We start from the raw sequence: 21,633 nt of genomic DNA, 5'->3' as shown, positions 1-21,633 counted from the left end.
GTACTGCACTAGGTACCTAATGCAGAAGGTGACCATGCAGTAACAGTATTATTTGAACAAAATCAGAACGTCAGTAGAATGTGAGTAGAGGGCAAGTCATAAGTGGCCACTGTTTCATAAAATGGGTCGTTTTTTCTGTATAGTGGTCAGTTGGGATTTTTCAGTTGACTGCATAACAAAGCTTATAAAGAATCAGCAATTGTATTACTTACCTCTGCTTAAGCTGTATGTTTGCACATGATTCAAATTGAAATTGGAAACAAAACTCGTACATGCTTAGCAACACGGAGTGGAATGGGAGCACTGTTTTTACTCAAAAGTTCTACTAGGCAAATAAATCAGATTTAGTAGGTTTGTGGTTGCAGTAGATTGCAAAACATAATTTAAAAACACTATAAATTACAATTATTTATATAAAATTGTAATTTATAGTGTTTTTTAAAATATATATATATATATCACACTTAGACAGACCCAGACATAGACACACGCAAAAATAGTGTACGTGGGTTCATTGACCATTCAGAAATCTGATGGTAGAGGGGAAGAAGCTGCTCCTGAAATGTTGAGCGTGTGTCTTCAGGGTCCTGTACAACCTCCTTGATGGTAGTAATGAGAATAGCACATGTATTGGGTGATGGAGGTCCTTAATGATGGATGCCACCTTTTTGAGGCATCGCCTTCTGAAAGTATTCTTGATGCTGGGGCCTAGGATAGAGCTGACCGAGTTTTTGCAGCCTTTTCAGACCCTGTGCATTGGCTTCTTCATACCAGATGGTGATTCAGCCAATCAGAATGCTCTCCATGTAGAAATTTGCGAGAATCATTGGTGACATGCTAGTTCTCCTCAAACTCCTAATGAGGCATAGCCATTGTTGTGCCTTTATCATTGCATCAATATGTTGGGCTTAGGATAGATCTTCAGAAATGTTGACACCCAGAAACTTGAAACTGCTCATTCTATCCACTGCTGATCCCTTAATGGGAGGACTGGTGTGTGTTTCCTCAACTGCTCCTTCTTGAAGTTCACAATCAATTCCGTGATCTTGCTGACATTCAGTGCAAGTTTGTTGTTGTGACACCACTTAACCAGCTGATTTATCTCACTCCTGTACACTTCCTCATCACCATCTGAAATTTTGCCAACAATAGTTGTAAATGGATGAATACTTGAGGTGCTGCTTGTTTCATTGACTTTCATGAAACCTTTTCATTCCTTATTTGCAATTTAAAATTGTCAGTGTGTTTGTTTAGAGTGAGGTAAATTGCTCAGGTTGAAGATCAAGTTCCCATTGCAATTTTCCTCTCTAAAATAGGTACTGACCAGATTATGTGGGAAATATTACACCGAAGCTATTCAGCTCAGCATGTCCATGCAGTAGTAGATACTCCATTCGTAATTTTCCTTACTTATATTCATTATAATCGTCTGTGCACTTTATCCTCATGCACTTTCCAGCTTCCCTTAAATTCATGTATTTTATTTACTTTAAGCACACTCTATGGCAGTGCATTCCACAGTATCACTGTAAACGTAACTTTGCTGGATCAAATAACGACAGCACAAAAGGATCGTTACTTATCTTTTCACCCGCTTATTTCTTCGAGCTCAGCCGGCGAGTGAACTTCGACCCAACATCAGGGAGAGACCCTTTCTCATCTCCCCGGAGGTTCTACAAGTTCACTGCCCGATGTCAGAGTTGTCAGAAGTTATAAGGCCACCGATACAAAAGAACAATCAGTTTGATAACTATTCCGGTCAGGTCAATGGACTATTGATACAGAAGTACAATCAATTTGTTGGACACTCCAGCCACCTTAATTAAAGAAAAGAATGTCCTACCTGGTTTGCTGGAGCCACAACTTAATGACAAAGATAAGAACATCCATCAGATTTGTGCTTTAATTATGAAAGGAATGTTCTGTCTAATTTCCATCAGGTACAGCTTTTTGTCAAAATCAAAAGGTGTGAAAAGCCCAGAGACATCTTATGTGGACCTGGACAAACTTTAACCCACATCTTGCTCTAAAGAAAGCAGCTGTGAGACCCTATTCAAACACACTGCAGTCACAGACATAGTCAGTACTGAATCCATTGTTTACAGGAATCTGAGAATTCCCCCATTCCCTTAAACTTTATCATCACAATTCTTCGTGCAGAGAAGGTTCATCTGAACTCCTGATTTCTTGGTGACTTAACTCTGATGCTTCTTCACTTCTCCCCACCCCATATGGAAATATTTTCTGTATTCTTTTGTTTTACTGATCTTCTTTGGATTTTACCTCAGCCTCCTTTTCTTAGGATTAAAGACATAGCCTGTTCATCCTTTCTTGTATGTATGTCTTCACATTTCCTGTGTTGCCATTGTAAGTCTTCTCTGCTCCCTCAGTTACTACTTTATCATTTTCATAATATAACAACAAGTTTGATATTGAATTTGCATAACTTCCCTACTTTACAATTCTGTCACTCTAGAAATAAACTCTTGTCCTTGGTTTGCATAGTTATAATGCACTGTTTATTCACTGTTGTGTTAGTACTCCAAGATATCTTTGTTCCTCATCTATATTTGCACCTTCCAAATAATAAGTAGCCTATGTATTTATCTGATTTATAGGTATATTGTTGCAATTATTGTAGGTTTAATAATTTGTTGCTGTTCTCCCCTATATTGCTTATCTCCTTAAATTTCTGTCATCTTCAAATTTAGAAATTATGTTCTTGGTTCCAATTATTAGTGCAAGTTGTGAAACAGCTTTTCATTTCAATTTTACATCTTCAAGCAAATTGGGAATTTTTCCTGCTGATCTTTTAATGAAGATTTCACTACTTTTTAATGCACTAACATGTAAAATACTATTTGGTTGTTTGCATATCCTAATGAATTGGCATCTGGCTCACTGCTTCTGTACTCACTTTAAATTCACTGGAACCCCAGTGCCCATGCTGCTGTGAAATTTGCTCTGTTCAGTGGAAAAGTTATACATGTCGACCTTTACTAATCCGGCACGATTGCGACCTGAGGAGTGCCGGATTAGTGAAAACGCTGAATTACAGAAGGATTACATTAAGCAATGGCTAACCTTCACTAATCCGGCATGATTGGGACCTGAGGAGTGCCGGATTAGTGAAAATGCCGAATTACAGAAGGATCACATTAAGCATAATCAGTGTCGGATTATCGAAGGAACCGGATTACAGGTAGTCGGATTAGTGAAGGTTGACCTGTACCAAAATGTATAATCAAAAAAGTGATTTTAATAATGTAAAACATAATATCCAATAGTTTGGCATCCTTAAAGCAGGGCATCACCAAACCCCTGATCTTGTCAGATTAATGGATTTTTATTGGTGCTATTAGTCTGTGACTGCCTTTACATTTTCCTAACTGTTGTCTTACACATGAGGTTGTGTTAACTATCTGATATTATATATTTTTTTCTAACAAATGACTGTGTAGTAATGCCTCTATTTATCTCTTCCCTGCATTCCTTTATGTTGCAGTCTATTTGGATTTAAGTTTTTATTGCTTCATTAGTTTATTTAATATATCCCTATTCTTCTCTATTAAAAACATGTTTGTTATGCATCTGAGCATCTGATGTCATGACCACTGTTTAATCTCCCGGTTAAAACCTGAAGCTAGGTGCAGGTAATCCCCACGTTATGGGGGGCGGGGTGGGGGGGGGAGAGGAGAGAAGAGAGATTGCATTCCTACAAAATTGCCAAGTCTCTTTTTTTGTAATTTGGAGTCACATCTTTGGCACATGCTTCAAGAAATCTTAGTTAAAATGCATTTTGTTTGTTTATTTACCTTTTTAACATAAATTTCATAGTCACAAATTTTATTTTCTTCTTATCTCAGATTTTTGCTGGTGATCTGTGAATTTAGTAAGGGCAAATTTCCATTACCTGAATAACAGAATTGCAGGGGTTGTCTATATAATATGTCTTTAAAATATTTTGTTTGATGTTCATTGATAATTTTATAGTTCCTCTTTCCCTTCTTAATTTTGACTTCACTCCTGATTGGTAAATTGATATTATTGTCACATGTGCTGAGTCACCGGTATGTATAAATAAATTCTTTACATCAGTGCATTGAGTAGTACAAGGTATAACAAGAATAGAATGGCAGAATAAAGTGTTATAGTTACAGAGAACGTGCAGTGGAGGAAGATAATAAGATGCAAGGTTATAATGAGGAAGATTGAGATCAAGAGTAAGAGGGAACTGTCCACAGTAGTCCTGTAACAGTGGTGCTTTCAGGCTTCTGTAGCTCCTACCTATGATGGGTGGATGGGTCTTAACCAAGGCTATAATGACCTATGGAGGGCAGACTGGTTGCTATGATGTACTGAGCTGTGTCAATCACACCTGTGGTTTCTTGTGGTCATGGGCAAAACATTTGCCATACCAAGCTGTGATGTATCCGAATTAGGTGTTTTCTATGATGAGGCTCAAAGGGAACATGCCAAAATGTTTTAGCCTCCTGTGGAAGTAAAGGCACTGATGAGTCTTCTGGGCTGTAGAGTCAATGAGATTGAACAAGGAAAGGCTTTTGGTAGCATTCATTCCAAAGAACTTGAAGATCTTCACCCTCTTGACTTTGGCACTGTTAATATAAATAGGAGCTTATGAACTGCAGTCCATAACCCTCCCTTTCTTGAAGTCAATGACCATCTCTTTTGTTTTGTTGACATTGAGGACAAGGTTGTTATGACACTGTCACTAGGCTCTCTATCAATTTCCTGTACTCTTGACTCATTGTTATTTGAGATAGAATCTGCAAACTGGAGTAGAGTAGAATCTAGCCACATAATAATGAGGGTATAGATAATAGAGGGGGTTGAGGACAGACTGTAAATTGTCTTAACACTGTAAATTGTCTTAACAGTTACCAAATAGCTCTCAATTACCACTAGGCTAATACAAAGCTTAAGTACTCTTATTTCTGTTTCCAACCACCTTCCTATTTTAATGAATATTAAGTACTGTACAAAAGTCTAAGGCATCCTAATGTAAGCAACACACATCAAAGTTGCTGGTGAACGCAGCAGGCCAGGCAGCATCTATAGGAAGAGGCGCAGTCGACGTTTCAGGCCGGCCTGAAACGTCGTCTGCGCCTCTTCCTATAGATGCTGCCTGGCCTGCTGCGTTCACCAGCAACTTTGATGTGTGTTGCTTGAATTTCCAGCATCTGCAGAATTCCTGTTGTTGGCATCCTAATGTATATTGGTTCCTGAGATTTTGGTACAGTGCTGTATGGGATTAACTTGAATATATGTCTTGGTCAACAGGGACATGTATAGGCTGTAGGGCCTTTTTATGTGCTGTATGGCTCTGATTCCATCCAGCTCCTCCCTCAGTCCTGTGTGACAGAGTGGATCCAACTCCCAAATTCAGCTTAATGACTGAGCTGGAGATACTTCTACAGATTGGAATAATTTGCTTTTGTGGCATTTTAGAGAAAAGCCCCTAAGTTGTGAGAATGTGGAAGATGGGCTTGCTGGGGAAGGTTTAGTTTGTTCTGTGTCAGAAAATTGACCACACAGAATGCAGAATAATAACTCAGATACTTTGAGTTGCATTACAAAATTGGGAGCTTATTGGGGGAAGAGCACGAGGGAAGACAATTATAAAAATGGGTTGATGCCCAAATATACAAATTAAGAGGGGAAAAGGTTGATCGTATTATTGAAGGGGTTGAAACCTCCACTAGGGGCTAGATTTTCTCATCTGTGCCAAATAATTGTTTTTACAATGCTGTAGTCTATCTGAGGGAGGAAATCGTAGGGAGCTGTATGTGTCCTCTAAAGTGGATCGTCCTTACTTCTTGGACTTGGCACAATGCAGTAAAGGTGGAAAATACAGACAACACTCAACTGGTGAGGCAACACCTGGGGAAAGTAAAACAGTTATTGAAACAGAGTTATTGTTTCAGGACGAAGACCTTTATTCTGACATTCTGAAAGGTTAACTCTGTTTCTCTTTCTACACATGCTGTGTGACCTGATTGTTTCTAATATTTTTATTTTTGATACCTACCATTGAAAGTTTTATTTTCACCAGCTGTGTTGATAATGCTGTCAGAGTAATTTGTTTTGTATGGAGGAACAAGAGATTGCAGATGCTGGAATCTTACACCAAATATAACCTGCTAGAAGAACTCATTGGGTTAAACAGTATTTGTGGAGGCAAAGAGATGGTTGATCTTCTGGCTATCAAGACAGAGCAGAGAGGAGATGGTCTATAGAGGTAAGAGGGAGCGATAAGATAGAAACTAGTAGATGATAGGTAGAACCAGTTAAGGGGAAGGATGATAGTCAGATGGACCCAGACAGGAGAGGGGATAAGAAAGGCAAAGCATGGAAGAAGAATGGAGGCACACAAGATGGCACATGCTGGAATCTGCAGTAACAAAAAATCTGCTGGAGAAACTCAGCAGGTCAAGCAACATCTGTAGGAGGGACAAAATTGTAATCGTTTCATGTTGAAGCTGTATCAGGACATGATGCAAGGTTTTGGCCCAAACCTTTGACATTTCTGTCCTTTCTGCATGGTGTTTACCCAGTGAGTTTCTCCATCAGATAGGCAGATGGAACGTGGTGATGAAGTTGATGGGGGGGGGGGGAGGGATGGAAAAGGTGGAAAAAGGAATAGAGTCTCTGGGTAGACTGATAGGAATGGGAAAAGAACATTGGGAGAGTGTGCTACCTAAGATGCTCATGCTATTGGGTTGTAAGCTACTTGGGTTGAATATTTGACACTATTCCAGTTCATATTGCCCCAACGTGGCAGTGGAGATGGCCAAGGACATACAGGGCAGTATGGAAAACCATGGGGAGTTGAAATGACATGCAACTTAAAGCACAAGATGGCTGTTGCAGACAGAGTGAAAGTGCTCTGTAGGATGGTTACGTAAACTATGCTTGTTTTTGCCAGGATAACGTAGGCACACAAGTGAGGCTGCTTAGGTCCCTAGATAGTGATGAGGGAGGAGGTGAAAGGATAATACAGTGCCTCCTCCAGATGCAGGGGAAAGTGCCAGGGAACAGGAGGGGAGTGGGGGAGGGATGAGTGGTCCACTAAGTCAAGGAGAGAGTGGTCCCTGTAGAAAGGGAGAGGTAGAGGAAGATGTGGCTGGTTGTGGAATCTTGTTGGTGGAAGTGGCGAAGTACGAATTTCTGTAGAAAAATTATATCCCAATTCTCTCTGTGGATAAAAGGTAGTGAGAGCAAATGCGTGGGAAATTGAGAAGCTGGAGAATGCATGCAAAGGACCATCAACTACAGCAGGAAGGCAGCTGTATTTGCTGAAGGAGGACTTCAGAAGTCCTAGAGGGGAGAGCCTCATCTTGAGAGTAGATGCAGCAGAGGTAGAAAAGGTGAGAGAAAAAAGGATGACACCCTTACAGTAGCCAGGAAGGGAATAGATGTGGTCAAGGGAATCCAGAAATTTGTAGCAGAGATTAATAAATAAAATGCCTTCTCAGATGGGGGGAGAGAGATCCAGGAAAGGAGATGCAGAAATGGTCCACATGAACTTCAGGAAGTTGGTGGCATGAGTGCAGGAAGCAACACCAGTTGATATAGCAGTGAAAAAGTGTGGGAGGGGCATCAATGCTGTCAATTTCAATGTACACGCCAAACTACGTATCCAAGATATTACAAAGAATTCATCAGATGTAATCATGTCTCAGGCTAAATCAGCTATTAAACAGGTAGAGATAAGGGTTTAGAGTTAATAACTGCGGGACAGAAAAAAATAAGCTTTTTCCACCATCACTTGCTTGCCTCTGTACTCTTGCTACTAATTAAATTCACTGGATTGGATAACCAGTATTATTTTGATGCATTGAGTCATATTTGACAATTTGTTGGATGTTGCAATATCCTGTACTGTTTTTGTGGTAAAAGCTACACTGAAATACAAAAAAAATTGCCAGCTCTCAATAGCTTTCTAAAGCAATTATTGAAGCTATATGGTTGATTGAGCTCAATGGCCTAATAGTTTTCTTATATAAAGTGGATTCCTGTTAATTTGGACGTTGGTTAATCAGTGTAGTGGGAAAACAGTCAGGATTTACTTTTTGCTAAGTAGGCCCGCAGAAAAAGAATCTCAGGGCTATATGGTGACATCATGCACTCTATTTTGAACTTTGATTCCCTTTGTTTATTTGGGACATTCTTTCACTTAGTTGGGACAGGAGACTATTGCCGAACAGTTTCTAACTAGCGTCATTCATGTGCACTTGTGTAGCCATTAGACACTACAGTACATTGTTTTGCGTGAGCAATTTTTAAATAGCTTCAGTTGCACGCGTTTGTGTTGAAAAAGCAATGATTTTTGTCACAAGATAAGTTAGTGAGAAATGAGCAATAAGACAATTCAGAGCTGTTTTGCTCAATGTGGTTTCAAGCATTCAGGCTTGGAGATGCCGGAAATGGTCAGGAGTGAAAGTGAAACTAATTCACTACTTCAGCAAGTTATGAACTATGAAATTTTGAAAGTATCGACAATCACCTTGAATGAGTCAGAATCACAACCAGGTTTAATATCACTGGCATCTGTCGTGAAATTTGTTAACTTTGTGGCAGCGGTACAGTGCAATACATGATAATTTAGGGAAAAAACTGAATTACACTAAGTATGCGCATCTCGTTCTGTCTGTTCCATCTATCCAAGTATCCGTACAAAAAAGTAGTGAGGTAGTGTTCATGGTTTCATTGTCCATTCAGAATTTGATGGCAAAGGGGAAGAAGCTGGTACTGAATCACCGAGTGTGTGTCTTCTTCCTTCCTGTTGGTAGTAATGAGAAGAGGGCATGTCCTGGGTAGTGGAGGTCCTTAATGAAGGACACTGGCTTTTTGAGGCACTGCTCCTTGAAAATGTCTTGGATAGTCTGGAGCCTAGTACCAGACCGTGATGCAGCGAGTCAGAATGCTCTCCACAGTACATCTGTAGAAACTTTTGGTGTTTTTGGTGACATACCAAATCTCTTCAAACTCCTAATGAAATATAGCTGATGTCTTGCCTTCTTAGTAGCTGCATCGTTGTGCTGGGACCAGGTTAGGTCCTCAGAGATATTGACCCAGTAACTTGAAATTGCTTCCTCGGCAAGGATTGGTGTGTGTTCCTTCGTCTTACCCTTCCTAAAGTCCAGAATCAGCTCTTTCAGCTTACTGACGTTGAGTCCAAGGTTGTTGCTGCAACACCACTCAACTAGCTGGTACATCTTGCTCCTGTACGCCTTCTCATCACCATTTGTGATTCTGCCACAATGGTTTTATTATCAGCAAATTTATGAATGGCATTTGAGCTGTGCCTAACCTTACAGACATGGGTGTAGAGAGAGTAGTGCATTGGGCTACGCACATATCTCCGAGGTGTGCCAGTGTTGATTGTCAGCAAAGTGGAGATGCTGTTATTAATCTGCAGTGATTGTGGTCTTCCAGTTAGGAAGTCAAGGATCCAGTTGCAGAAGGAGGTACAGAGGCCCAGGTTCTGTAGCTTTTTGATTAGGACTGTAGGAATGATGGGTTAAACACTGAGCTATAGTCAATAAATAGCACCTGACATGGTATTTATATTGTCCAGGCGATACCAGGCAGCTTGGAGAGCTAATGAGATCGCGTCCGTCATAGACCTATTGTGACGATAGAGAAATTGCAATGGGTCCAGGTCCTTACTGAGGCAGGAGTTGGTTCTAGCCATGACAAACCTCTGAAAGCATTTCATCACCATAGAGCAGCCTTTCCCAACCTTGTTGCCCTGGAGGAACCCTTTAAATTATTTTCAGGTCTTAGGGAACCCTTGCATAAAAATTATTACATCTAGAGCTCACACTATGTTAGCATTGATCAGTAAGTTGTAGATAGAATAATCCAAAATAATTGTCAATGCTCTTTTGAGTAGAGAATGAATTTTTAGCCAACCTTTCTTGATAAAAATCATAGTTAAGCTTCGCTTACATTTAACTTGAGATAAGCACTCACGGATTTCACCTTCAACTGAAATGAGATGATTTCTGACCTTGCTCTTGATGCTTGTTAAACAAAAAAAAGCTTGTTCACACATGTAAGAAGTTGAAAGCTGCAGCAAAAAGTCCGTTGCTTTCCAATGAATGCTAGGATACTTCTTTCACAGAAATCCAGAACTTGTCCAGGTGCAAGTCAGTAAATCTCACCTTGAGTGCAAGATCAGAGTGCAGCTCACAAAGTTCTTGATCTTCTCTCAAAGTCAAGTTCTCAGGCTGAGCAGAAGATTCAGAGAAAGGGTCACTCACCCACTCATGCACTTGTGTTGAAAGGGAGGAAAAATATTGTTCAGTTTTGTTTTGCAGTTCTATCAGGTGGGTTTCCAATAGGACTCAAGGCTTTCTGATATCCTTCCTCACTCTCAAGCCCAAGCAGCAGTGGAAACATTTCAAGATTTCCTTTTACAGCATGATTTTTCCAAAGATTCGGTTTCCTTTTAAATCCAAGTATCTTGTCACTTGAAATCAAAACGTTTTCTCCAGGGCCTTTCAGAGACTTGTTCAACTGGTTCATATGATGAAAAATCTCTGTTAAGTAGGCTGGTTACTGCAGCAATTCTTCATCTTCAAGGCACTTAGCAAATTCTGACGCACTATTTTCTTGAAAGTATTCCTGCAATTCACCTTTCAGCTCAAACACCCTGTTGAGAATTCTTCCTATGCTAAGCCACTGTATATCTGTATGTAGCACGAGATTGGTGTGCTCTTTGTCCAGGTTTTCACAGAGATTTTTTAAAACTACTAAATAACTTGCTTCTTGCTTTTTTTTTACTGTAACTTTATTTTCAAAAGCTTTAATCTGTTTGTTTTGAGATTCCAATAGTTTTTTTAAAATAATCAGTACTTTAGGTGTCATATAGCTGTGCTTTGTAGCTAACTGTCTGTTCAGCTTTACTGGAGCCATTGCTACATTTGTAAGTTGTTTGCCACGGACTAGGCACAATTAAATAGGACAATTTGGATCACCAGTCCATGTAAAAGCCATTGATAAGTAGCTTTCATTGTAAAGATATGGTATTGGCTCATTAATTTAGACCTGCTCACTGCTTTTGTCTCCAGGACTCGGAAGAGGCTGGTAGACTTCTTAGAAACATAAAAAACCTACAGCACAATACAGGCCCATCGACCCACAAAGCTGTGCCGAACATGTCCTTACCTTAGAAATTACCTAGGGTTACCCATAGCCCTCTATTTTTCTAAGCTCTATTTACCTATCCAGGAGTCTCTTAAAAGATCCTATCGTATCCGCCTCCACCACCGTCACCAGCAGCCCATTCCACGCACTCACCACTCTCCGCGTTTAAAAAAAAACTTACCTCTGACATCTCCTCTATACCTACTTCCAAGCACCTTAAAACTGTGCCTTTTCATGCTAGCCATTTCAGCCCTGGGAAGAAGCCTCTGACTATCCACACGATCAATGCCTCTCATTATCTTGTACACCTCTATCAGGTCACCTCTCATCCTCTGTCACTCCAAGGAGAAAAGGCCGAGTTCACTCAACCTATTCTCATAAGGCACGCACCCTAATCCAGGCAACATCCTTATAAATCTTCTCTGTACCATTTCTATGGTTTCCACATCCTTCCTGCGGTGAGGCGGCCAGAACTGAGCGCAGTACTCCAAGTGGGGTCTGAGCAGGGTCTTATATAGCTGCAACATTACCCCTCAGCTCCTAAACTTAATCCCCAATTGAAGAAAGCCAATGATCTATATGCCTTATGCCTTTTAACAACAGAGTCAACCAGCACAGCAGCTTTGAGTATCCTATGGACTCGGACCCCAAGATCCCTTGATCCTTCACACTGCCAAGAGTCTTACCATTAATACTATATTCTGCCATCATATTTGACCTACCAAAATGAACCACTTCACACTTATCTGGGTTGAACTCCATTTGCCACTTCTCAGCCCAGTTTTGCATTCTACCAATGTCCCACTATAACTTCTGACAGCTTTCCACACTATCCACAACACCCCCAACCTTTGTGTCATCAGCAAATTTACTAACCCATCCCTCCACTTTCTCATCCAGGTCATTTATAAAAATCACGAAGAGTAGGGGTCCCAGAACAGATCCCTGAGGCACACCACTGGTCACTGACCTCCATGCAGAATATGACCTGTCTACAACCACTCTTTGCCTTCTGTGGGCAAGCCAGTTCTGGATCCACAAATCAATGCCCCCTTGGATCCCATGCCTCCTTACTTTCTCAATAAGCCTTGCAAATGGGGTACCTTATCAAATGCCCTGCTGAAATCCATATACACTATATCTACTGCTCTACTTCCATCAATGTATTTAGTCACATCCTCAAAAACTTCAATCAGGCTCGTAAGACACGACCTGCCTTTGACAAAGCCATGCTGACTATTCCTAATCATATTATGCCTCTCCAAATGTTCATAAATCCTGCCTCTCAGGATCTTTTCCATCAACTTACCAACCACTGAAGTAAGACTCGCTGGTCTTAATTTCCTGGGCTATCTCTACTTCCTTTCTTGAATAATGGGACAACATCTGCAACCCTCACCCGTCCCCATTGGTGATCCAAGGATCATCGCCAGAGGCTCAGAATTCTCCTCCCTTACCTCCCACAGTAGCCTGGGGTACATTTCATCTGGTCCCGGTGACTTATCCAACTTGATGCTTTCCAAAAGCTCCAACACATCCTCTTTCTTAATATCTACATGTTCAAACTTTTCAGTCCTCTGTAGGTCATCCTTACAATCACCAAGATCCTTTTCCGTAGTGAATACTGAAGCAAAATACTCATTAAGTACCTCTGCTGTCTCCTCCAGTTCCATACATACTTTTCCACTGTCACACTTGATTGGTCCTATTCTCTCACATCTTATCCTCTTGCTCTTCACATACTTGTAGGATGCCTTGGGGTTTTCCTTAATCCTTTCTGCCAAGGCCTTCTCATGGCCCCTTCTGGCTCTCCTACTTTCATTTTTAAGCTCCTTCCTACTAGCCTTATAATCATCTAGATTTCTTTCATTACCTAGTTTTTTGAACCTTTCATAAGCTTTTCTTCTTGACTAAATTTACAACAGCTTTGTACACCACAATTTCTGTACCCTATCATCCTGTACCTATGCAGAACTCCACGCCAATATCCCCTAAACATTTGCCATATTTCTTCCGTACATGTCCCTGAGTACATCTGTTCCCAATTTATGCTTCCAAGTTCTTGCCTGATAGCCTCATATTTCCCCTTACCCCAATTAAACACTTTCCTAATTTGTCTGTTCCTATCCCTCCAATGCTATGATAAAGCAGATAGCATTGTGATCACTATCTCTAAAATGCTGTCCCACTGAGAGACCTGACACCTGACTAGGTTCATTTCCCAGTACCAGATCAAATACAGCCTCTCCTCTTGTAAGCTTATCTACATATGGTGTCAAGAAACCTTTCTGAACACACCTAACAAACTCCACCCCATCTAAACCCCTCGCTCTAGGGACATACCGATCGATATTCGGGAAATTAAAATCTCCCACCACGACAACCTTGTTATTATTACACCTTTCCAGAATCTATCTTCTTCTGGGGCAACAGGAGGAATTGGGTCTCTGCTGTGGTCCTGAGTCTTCCAATCACAGAGGGCAGTCAATCATGGTGTGTGTGCGCACTCAACGGGTGGCTGTCGGCTTCAGGACCCTGCAGAGATGCCTGTACAATGACCACTCTTCGAGATGGCAGGTGCTGGCGACACACTTTCTCTGCCAGGGGTACTGCCTTCAGGAGGACATGTGGGTTCCAGCAGATAGCATCAGCCGTGCTGCTTTGAGGGAGCTGCCTCGCTTCTACCAAGAGCTGTTGAGAATATGGGGTGTAGTCTCATCCAGATAGGGTACTCCTGTACCAGTGGGGAACGGTGCTCCAGCTGCGTGGGGGACTATGTCCCCCACCCCTGTCCCATCATGGTGAGGGTCGAGGGGTCTTAGGGAAGAGGAGGGGTTCCCACAAAACGTGAGCTGTCTTGTGGGGATGCCCACCATGCCCTTCTGTGGTGCTTCAAAGCGTTTCTTGTATGGACTGCTCTTGTACCCCTTTCACTTCCTTGCCTTCATCTGCAGACCAGACTCTCCTTGGCAATCTATCTGTCTTACTAGCTGGCAATGAAGGAGTCCCCAGTGAAAATCTCTTTATGCAGTGGTCCTTCCCCTGTACTTTGGGGACCTGAGTGGAAGGTGTTGCATAGGGTAGTACCCTGCAATAGGTTTTTAAGCAGATTCACTGGCACCCTGTCCATTCTGTCGCCATGAGGAGTCAGTGTGCCATGCTTACATGAAGTGTGAGAGGTTGCAGCCCTTGTTTGAGTATCTGAAGAGGACGTTGCTCAGGTTCTGGTTGCACTTCAGTCCCGCGCTTCTTGTCTACGGACACCCAGTATGGAGGGGGGTGGTTTGCAAGGAGGATCTACTGGTGGGCTTGCTCCTGGGCCTGGCCAAGATGCCCATTCACAGGTCTAGAAGGTTGAAAGTCGAGGGTTCTCCCAGGAGCCTGCCCCTCTTCTGAGGTTATTTTCGTGCCTGCCTGATCTTGGAGAGGGAGCATGCGATCACAATGGATAGAGTGGGGCTTTCTGGGAGCAGCGGATCCCCCCCCCCGCCCCCAGGGAATTGACTGTTTTATAGATGGTAATAATTTGAAATTGTTCACTGTCTTGTAAAACTTGATATTTGTACTTTGTCTATTTGTCGTATAAATAAACTTGTGCAGTTTTGTAAAAAAAAAGGACTTGTTTGTGTCCATTGTTGCATTAGTGCAGTGAGATTACTGAGAAGATTGTAATTCTTCAGCTTTGACCTTATCAGAATTGTCTGTAGGCCTAGGCCAAGAATCCTCTTATTCTATCTCACACTTTCTCTTCAAAATTCGCCACACTGGACCGTCTTTAGAATGAAAATTTCCCTCTAATTTTCTACTACACCAATAATTTGTTTGCTTCCATAGGTCAATCGGTGGCGAGCAAAGGGAAGTTGGGGGAGGTAATTTGGGAGGGAGAGGCTGACGTCACAGCCCAAGTTGGGCAAGTCGATCCAATGCTCAGAAAACACACCACACTCCTCAACAGCCCTCTGTCGTCCTCTCCGTGCAATACAGTGCTCACCAATCATCAGCCTTCGTGCAATACAGCCCTCGCCAATTATCAACCTACTGTCTTCCCCTCCATGCAATACAGCGCGCACCAATGTCATGGCCTCCCCTATCTGGCGACAAAAACTGAGAATGGACTCATCGAAATAAATACTGTCCTACTGCACACTGCCATACTGTGCTGAGAGACCTCTAACAAAACTGCTAATGGGGCTGTTCAGTCACTGCCCACCATTGCAGGTGTTAGCATCAGGCGTTGTGCAAAAGTTCAAAAACCGATTTTTAAATTTTTTTAAAATCATGATCTCTCGTGGAGCCCATATGGAACTCCGGTTGAGACGTCCTGCCGTGGAGTGATAGTCGTTAAGGCAGCTCAGACTGCTCTTCTTGGGCACTGGTATAATTGTTTTTTGAAGCAGGTGGGATCTTCTGATTGTAGCAGTGAGAACTTGAAAATATTTTTGAACAGTCCCGCCAGTTGGTTGGCACAAGTTTTCAGAGCCTTACCAGGTACTCCATTGGGGCCTGCCGTCTTGTGAGGGCTCACCTTCCTGAAAAACAGCTTGAAGTTGGCTTTTGAGACTGATCACAGTGTCACCAGCTGCTGCAGGAATCCTCGTAGATGTAGTTTTATTCTCCCTTTCAAAGTGGGCATAAAAGACATTGAGCTCATCTGGTAGTGAAGCATCACTGCCATTCATAACTTTGGGTTTTGCTTTGCAAGAAGTAATACCTGGAAAACCCTGCCAGAGTTGACGTGCATCTGATGTTCCTTCCAACCTTGCTGGGAATTGTTTCTTAGCTCTTGAAAAAGCCCTCCACAAGATGTGCTTGGTTTTCTTGTACGGACCTGGGTCACTATACTTAAATGCCAGAGATCTAGCCCTCAGCAAACTAAAAACTTCCTGGTTCATCCATGGCTCTTGGTTTGAGTATGTGTGGTATGTTCTTCTAGGCACACGTGCATCTGCACAGGTTTTAATGAAGTCGGTGACATCTGTGGTGTATTCATTCAGGCTCAAGGATGAATCTCTGAATATAGTCCAGTTCACTGATTGAAAGCAGTCCTGTAAGCGCTCCTGTGCTTCCTTTTTCCATGCCTCCTTGTCCTCACTACTGATGCTGCAGTCTTCAGTCTCTGCCTATACTCAAGGAGTAGAAGCACATCCAGGTGATCAGACTTTAACTGTGGGCGTGGAATAGCATGATAAGTGCTCTTGATGGTGGTCCATCAGTGGTCCAGTGTGTTGGTTCGCCTGGTGCGACAAGTGATTTGTTGATAATAATTGTTTACGGATTTTTCCAAGCTGGTTTGGTTAAAATCCCCTAGAATAATAGGGAAGGCATCAGGATGTGCTGTTTCATGCCTGATGATCACGTCGCTCAGATCGTCTAGAGCCTGTTTGACATCAGCCTGTGGTAGCATGTACACCACTACCAAAATGATCACTGAAATCTCCCATGGCAGATAAAATGAATGGAACTTGATTGTGAGGTGTTCTAGGTCTGTCAAACAGGACTGGGACAGCATTGCCATGTTTGTACACCATGAGGAATTGATCATGAAACAAATCCACCTGCCCCTTTAGCTTTAAAGGATTCGGTAGTCTTGTCTTGGTGGTGCATTGTGAACCCATCAGTCTGAATTGCTGCGTCTGGAATGGAAGGGGTTAACCAAGATTCCGTGAAACAAAATATGCAAGTGGTCTAAATGTCCCACTAATACAGCACGCTAGCTCTGAGATCTTCAGTTTTATTTAACAGAGACTGTACGTTTCCCAGCAAGATTGTCGGTATTGGGAGTCAAAAACCTTTTTTTAAAAGCGCACATTAGCCCAGTGCGACAACCTCATTTCCGCTGACATCTTAAGGTTACAGTGAAAATGAAGATTCAAGGATGCACTCGTTGTAGCATTGGTTGAAGGCAGTCCATAATTGCATAATGTGTCTGTGCTAATTTTGTTCATGTACAGTAAATCAAAAGAAGGCAACAGACTGCACTGCGTGAGTTTCTCCATTGATAACTAATAGGAACGGATACACAGTTTTATAGTATTGTAGTATTAATAGTGTTCAAATTTCTTTTTTTCATTTAAATACGTAATTTGTTACTTCTGTTAAACAATAGTTTGTCTTCTTTATACAGTCGGCCCTCCGTATCCGCAGATTCATCCAACTGCAGATCGAAAATACTGAACAAGTATCCCCCGCTGTCCGAAAGTAGAGCGTTCCTATGAAACCTTTCATAAGCCGAACCCAAAAAATAACCTACCAAATCATACCAAATAACACATAAAACCTAAAGTAACACTAACATACAGAAACATAGAAAATAGGTGCAGGAGTAGGCCATTCGGCCCCTTGAGCCTGCACCACCATTCAGTACGATCATGGCTGATCATCCAACTCAGAACCCTATACCTATCTTCTCTCCATACCCCCTGATCCCTTTAGCCACAAGGGCCTTATCTGACTCCCTCTTAAGTATAGCCAATGAACTGGCCTCAACTGTTTCCTGTGGCAGAGAATTCCACAGATTCACCACTCTCTGTGTGAAGAAGTTTTTCCTAATCTCAGTCCTAAAAGGCTTCCCCTTTATCCTCAAACTGTGACCCCCTCGTTCTGGACTTCTCCAAGATTGGGAACAATCTTCCTACATCTAGCCTGTCCAATCCCTTTAGAATTTTATACGTTTCAATCAGATCCCCCCTCAATCTTCTAAATTCCAGAGAGTATAAGCCTAGTCGATCCAGTCTTTCATCATATGAAAGTTCTGCCATTCCAGGAATCAATCTGGTGAACCTTCTTTGTACCCCCTCTATGGCAAGAATGTCTTTCCTCAGATTAGGGGACCAAAACTGCACACAATACTCCAGGTGTGGTCTCACCAAGGCCTTGTACAACTGCAGTAGTACCTCCCTGCTCCTGTATTCGAATCCTCTTGCTATGAATGCCAGCATACCATTTGCCTTTTTCACCGCCTGCTGTACCTGCATGCCCACTTTCAATGACAGGTGTACAATGACACCCAGGTCTCGTTGCTAATCGGCCACTATTCAGATAATAATCTGTTTTCCTGTTCTTGCCACCAAAGTGGATAACCTCACATTTATCCACATTAAATTGCATCTGCCATGAATTTGCCCACTCACTTAACCTGTCCAAGTCACCCCGCATCCTCTTAGCATCCTCCTCACAGCTAACACTGCCGCCTAGCTTCGTGTCATCCACAAACTTGGAGATGCTGCATTTAATTCCCTCGTCTAAATCATTAATATATATTGTAAACAACTTGGGGTCCTAGCACCGAGCCTTGCGGTACCCCACTAGTCACTGCCTGCCATTCTGAAAAGGTCCCGTTTATTCCCACTCTTTGCTTCCTGTCTGCCAACCAATTCTCTGTCCACTATATAGTAAAAGCAGGAATGATATGCTACTAGCAGATCCAATAGTAACATCAGCAGCTTTCAAGATTCTTTCTCTCTGCATGTAAGTAGTACGAATGGTGGACGCAGGCAAGTTCAACTCACGCACAATGTCTTTATTTTGTTCATCACTAGCAAAACGCTTAATTACATCCAGTTTTACGCTAAGCGTACACCGTTACGAGCTCTGTTAGGCTTTTCTGATACCTTAAGAAACACCTTGCTAACGGATACACAAAATAAATCGAGATAAAGCACTCTTGCTACTCGGGGTGCACGCTGCCTCTATAATGGCTTGCTGCAAAACAAACGCTGAATGCTATTTTCGCTTTTCATAACACCGTTACAAGCTCTCTTAGGCTTTTATATAAGGGACTTGAGCATCCGCGAATTTTGGTATCCGTGGGGGTTCCCGGAACCAATCCCCCGTGGATATGGAGGGCTGACTGTACCGTTAACTGTTTCCATGAAACTTCAGCTAATTATGACAGCCATTTAATTGGGTCAAAATGTACAGGTCCAAAATTGTCCAATTAACCAGAGTCCACTGTACTTGTGTTTGTAAAACTCCAGCAATTATAAATTTGGAAATTTAAACTTATGATTAATTTGAATCAAGATCTGTATACAGTTCTTATAATGCATAAAAAAGAACCTTATGTATTTTGTCCAAAGGAGAACTTAAGCGTTCTACAAATATTTGTATTGTATGGTAACAAGCCTGGACAAGAATCTGTTGTTTCTGAGCATGTTTTTGGAAAAGTGTACTGCCTGCTTTTGGGTTTATGTTCTGACAATCGGAATGAGAAAAGCGTCTTTTTTATCCCATAAGTCCCTACCATTAACCAAGGTGTCTGTGGACTCCAGGTTGGAAACCCCTGGCTTATAGTTCAGATACCATAGGCTACATTGAAGGGAATTGAAGGAATTTGTGAAGAGCTGTTAAAATTTGAAGATTATTCTGTTCCAAAAAGATTACACACAAACAAATTTAATATTTATTGTTAGTGTGAGTACAAATTTATAATTGTAACCTATATTTACTAGTAATAATTATTGCTGTCTTTTGAACTTGCCAATCTATATAAGGGTTCTATATTATTAAACAAAATGTCAGGAAGGTATGATTCAGTGATTACTGTACTTAATTTGGTTGAGCATGTGTACTTAAATTATTAATGTTTTCAAAAAAGTGAATGTCTTAAATATGTTTCCTTTCTCAGATTCAGTATGATGGAATATATGCAAACATGCGTATGGTTCATATTCTTACATCAGTTGTAGTAAGTATAACATTTAAATTATTTTTAATCTGTTTAATTCTAAAGTGTTTTTTAGTTTTAGTTTTGAAGTTTATTGCAAAAAGCAAGCTTTGGGGTAGTTTTAATTCTAACAGCTTTTGTAATCATGGAAGATGGTGAATGCTAAATATACAATACAGAAACAGTTTTTATTTTGTTGAAGGGTTACCTGTTTAAAATTGACCTTTTCCTGATTCATGTTGGTTCATAATTTGCTACTATAAAGTGAATAACTACATTGCTACCCTAAATTAAGCTTAAATGATACTGTTTGAATTCTGCCCCTTCCTCCATGCACCTTGGTTAGGATCTTTTAACTGTATATGACCCAAATTACAAGAATAACGACAAAGACCTTAACATTAAGCCTTCTGTGAACAGAGATCTTGACTTTTTCATCCTCCACATAAGTCAGCATTATTGGGTGCTTAAGTTTGAAAAGGATACCTTTACTGCTGCAATTAGCAAAACACAATGCTTGGTCTGGAGTTCTTAGTTTTTATTTGTATGTGTTTTGGATACACACATATGGGGTTGAAAAATGGGCTATATTGTGGCTGCACTTGGGTTTAGTAGTAGGAGGTATTTGTGGGGAGACTGAAAGTAATTGCTTCAGATTCTGTTACAGTACTTGAGGGGCAAATAAAGAAAAAAATATTTGTAGCCAAGAGTCTGCTGGTCTCAAATTATCTAATATTTTCAAAATACAATTGTGGATAATATTTGCCACCTTTTTCACTGTCATTGCTTACTTTAGAAATAAGAATACTTACCTCCATTAAAAGAGATTGTGATAAGATTAAAATTACGTAAACTGTAGAAATTTGCGCATCCTTTTCATTATCATTGTCAGGTCAGCACTTCAGATGAAAGGATGAGAGGAGTGACAGTGACGAAACAGCTTCAATATCAAGCGTGACCTTTCTGCTTTAAATGATGTGATAGATATCTTTTCCTGAGAGCAGATCTTCACATGAAACAAAATTTGCCATGAATGCTAGGAAACCAACTTTCTAGTTTAGTATTCACAAATTACATCTAGAATTTTTTTGGAATTCTGCGTTTGGCAAGAAATTGCATTTTGGTTGCATCACCATAAAGATGATCTTTTCCGTTGATGCTTTATGAGGAGCATTATGCATTAGGGTTCCATTTGCCACTTAGTTAGAACGTGACTCATTTGCAACCAATTTTTCTTTGCCTTTACTAATACTTTCTCTTGGTACCCTTGCTTGATGAGAAAGTCTGTGGACCTCAGATTTGAAAGCTTCAATTGTCCTGGCAGGCACAAATTTTTTTTGGTGGGGGGTGGCGCTACACAGAAGTATTCTTTCTTTGTGTGGAAAATGAGCTTCCTATCTTCATTCCTGAACGGCCTTGGTCTTATTTTATGTCACCTTGTTCTTGATTTCTTGAACAAAAGAAATAACATTTTAGTTAATCCTCTCAACGCATGCAGAGCATGTTTATGGAAATTATTTTCATAATTTAACCTTAAGACTTAGTATTATTTTGAAAGTGAATACATGTTCTCAAACTGACATGAATGATCTAACATTCTTTAGGATCTTGCACCAGAGCGTAAGTTTCTTTATTGACATAACTCAAACTACATTACTCATGAGAATGATTGCAGTATCTTGAAATTAGTTGCTTTGAATAATAAGAGTATTCAACGAAGAAGGGGCTGCTTTGCTTTCATGTCTGATTCTGAAATCCTCAGTTGGAGGTTTACAATTGAAAATCGTTCTGGA

At 41.1% G+C, this 21,633-nt stretch overlaps 1 protein-coding gene across 4 annotated transcripts in view; it reads left to right on the top strand.

Annotated features, from left to right (window-relative positions):
• Positions 1-21,633, top strand: part of atxn2 (ataxin 2) — a 139,435-nt gene that overhangs the window by 26,111 nt on the left and 91,691 nt on the right. For all 4 annotated transcript variants that reach the window (XM_063034633.1, XM_063034630.1, XM_063034631.1 and 1 more), the window contains one exon: positions 19,802-19,861. In XM_063034633.1, the coding sequence (XP_062890703.1) occupies positions 19,829-19,861 (33 nt within the window). In that variant the 5' untranslated portion in view covers positions 19,802-19,828. The remainder of the gene's footprint in view (positions 1-19,801; positions 19,862-21,633) is intronic.

This window comes from Mobula hypostoma, chromosome 27 (assembly GCF_963921235.1).
Source record: "Mobula hypostoma chromosome 27, sMobHyp1.1, whole genome shotgun sequence".
NCBI lineage: Eukaryota > Metazoa > Chordata > Chondrichthyes > Myliobatiformes > Myliobatidae > Mobula > Mobula hypostoma.
The sequence above is the reverse complement of the archived record's forward strand: the minus strand, read 5'-3'. Positions and strand labels throughout refer to the sequence as shown.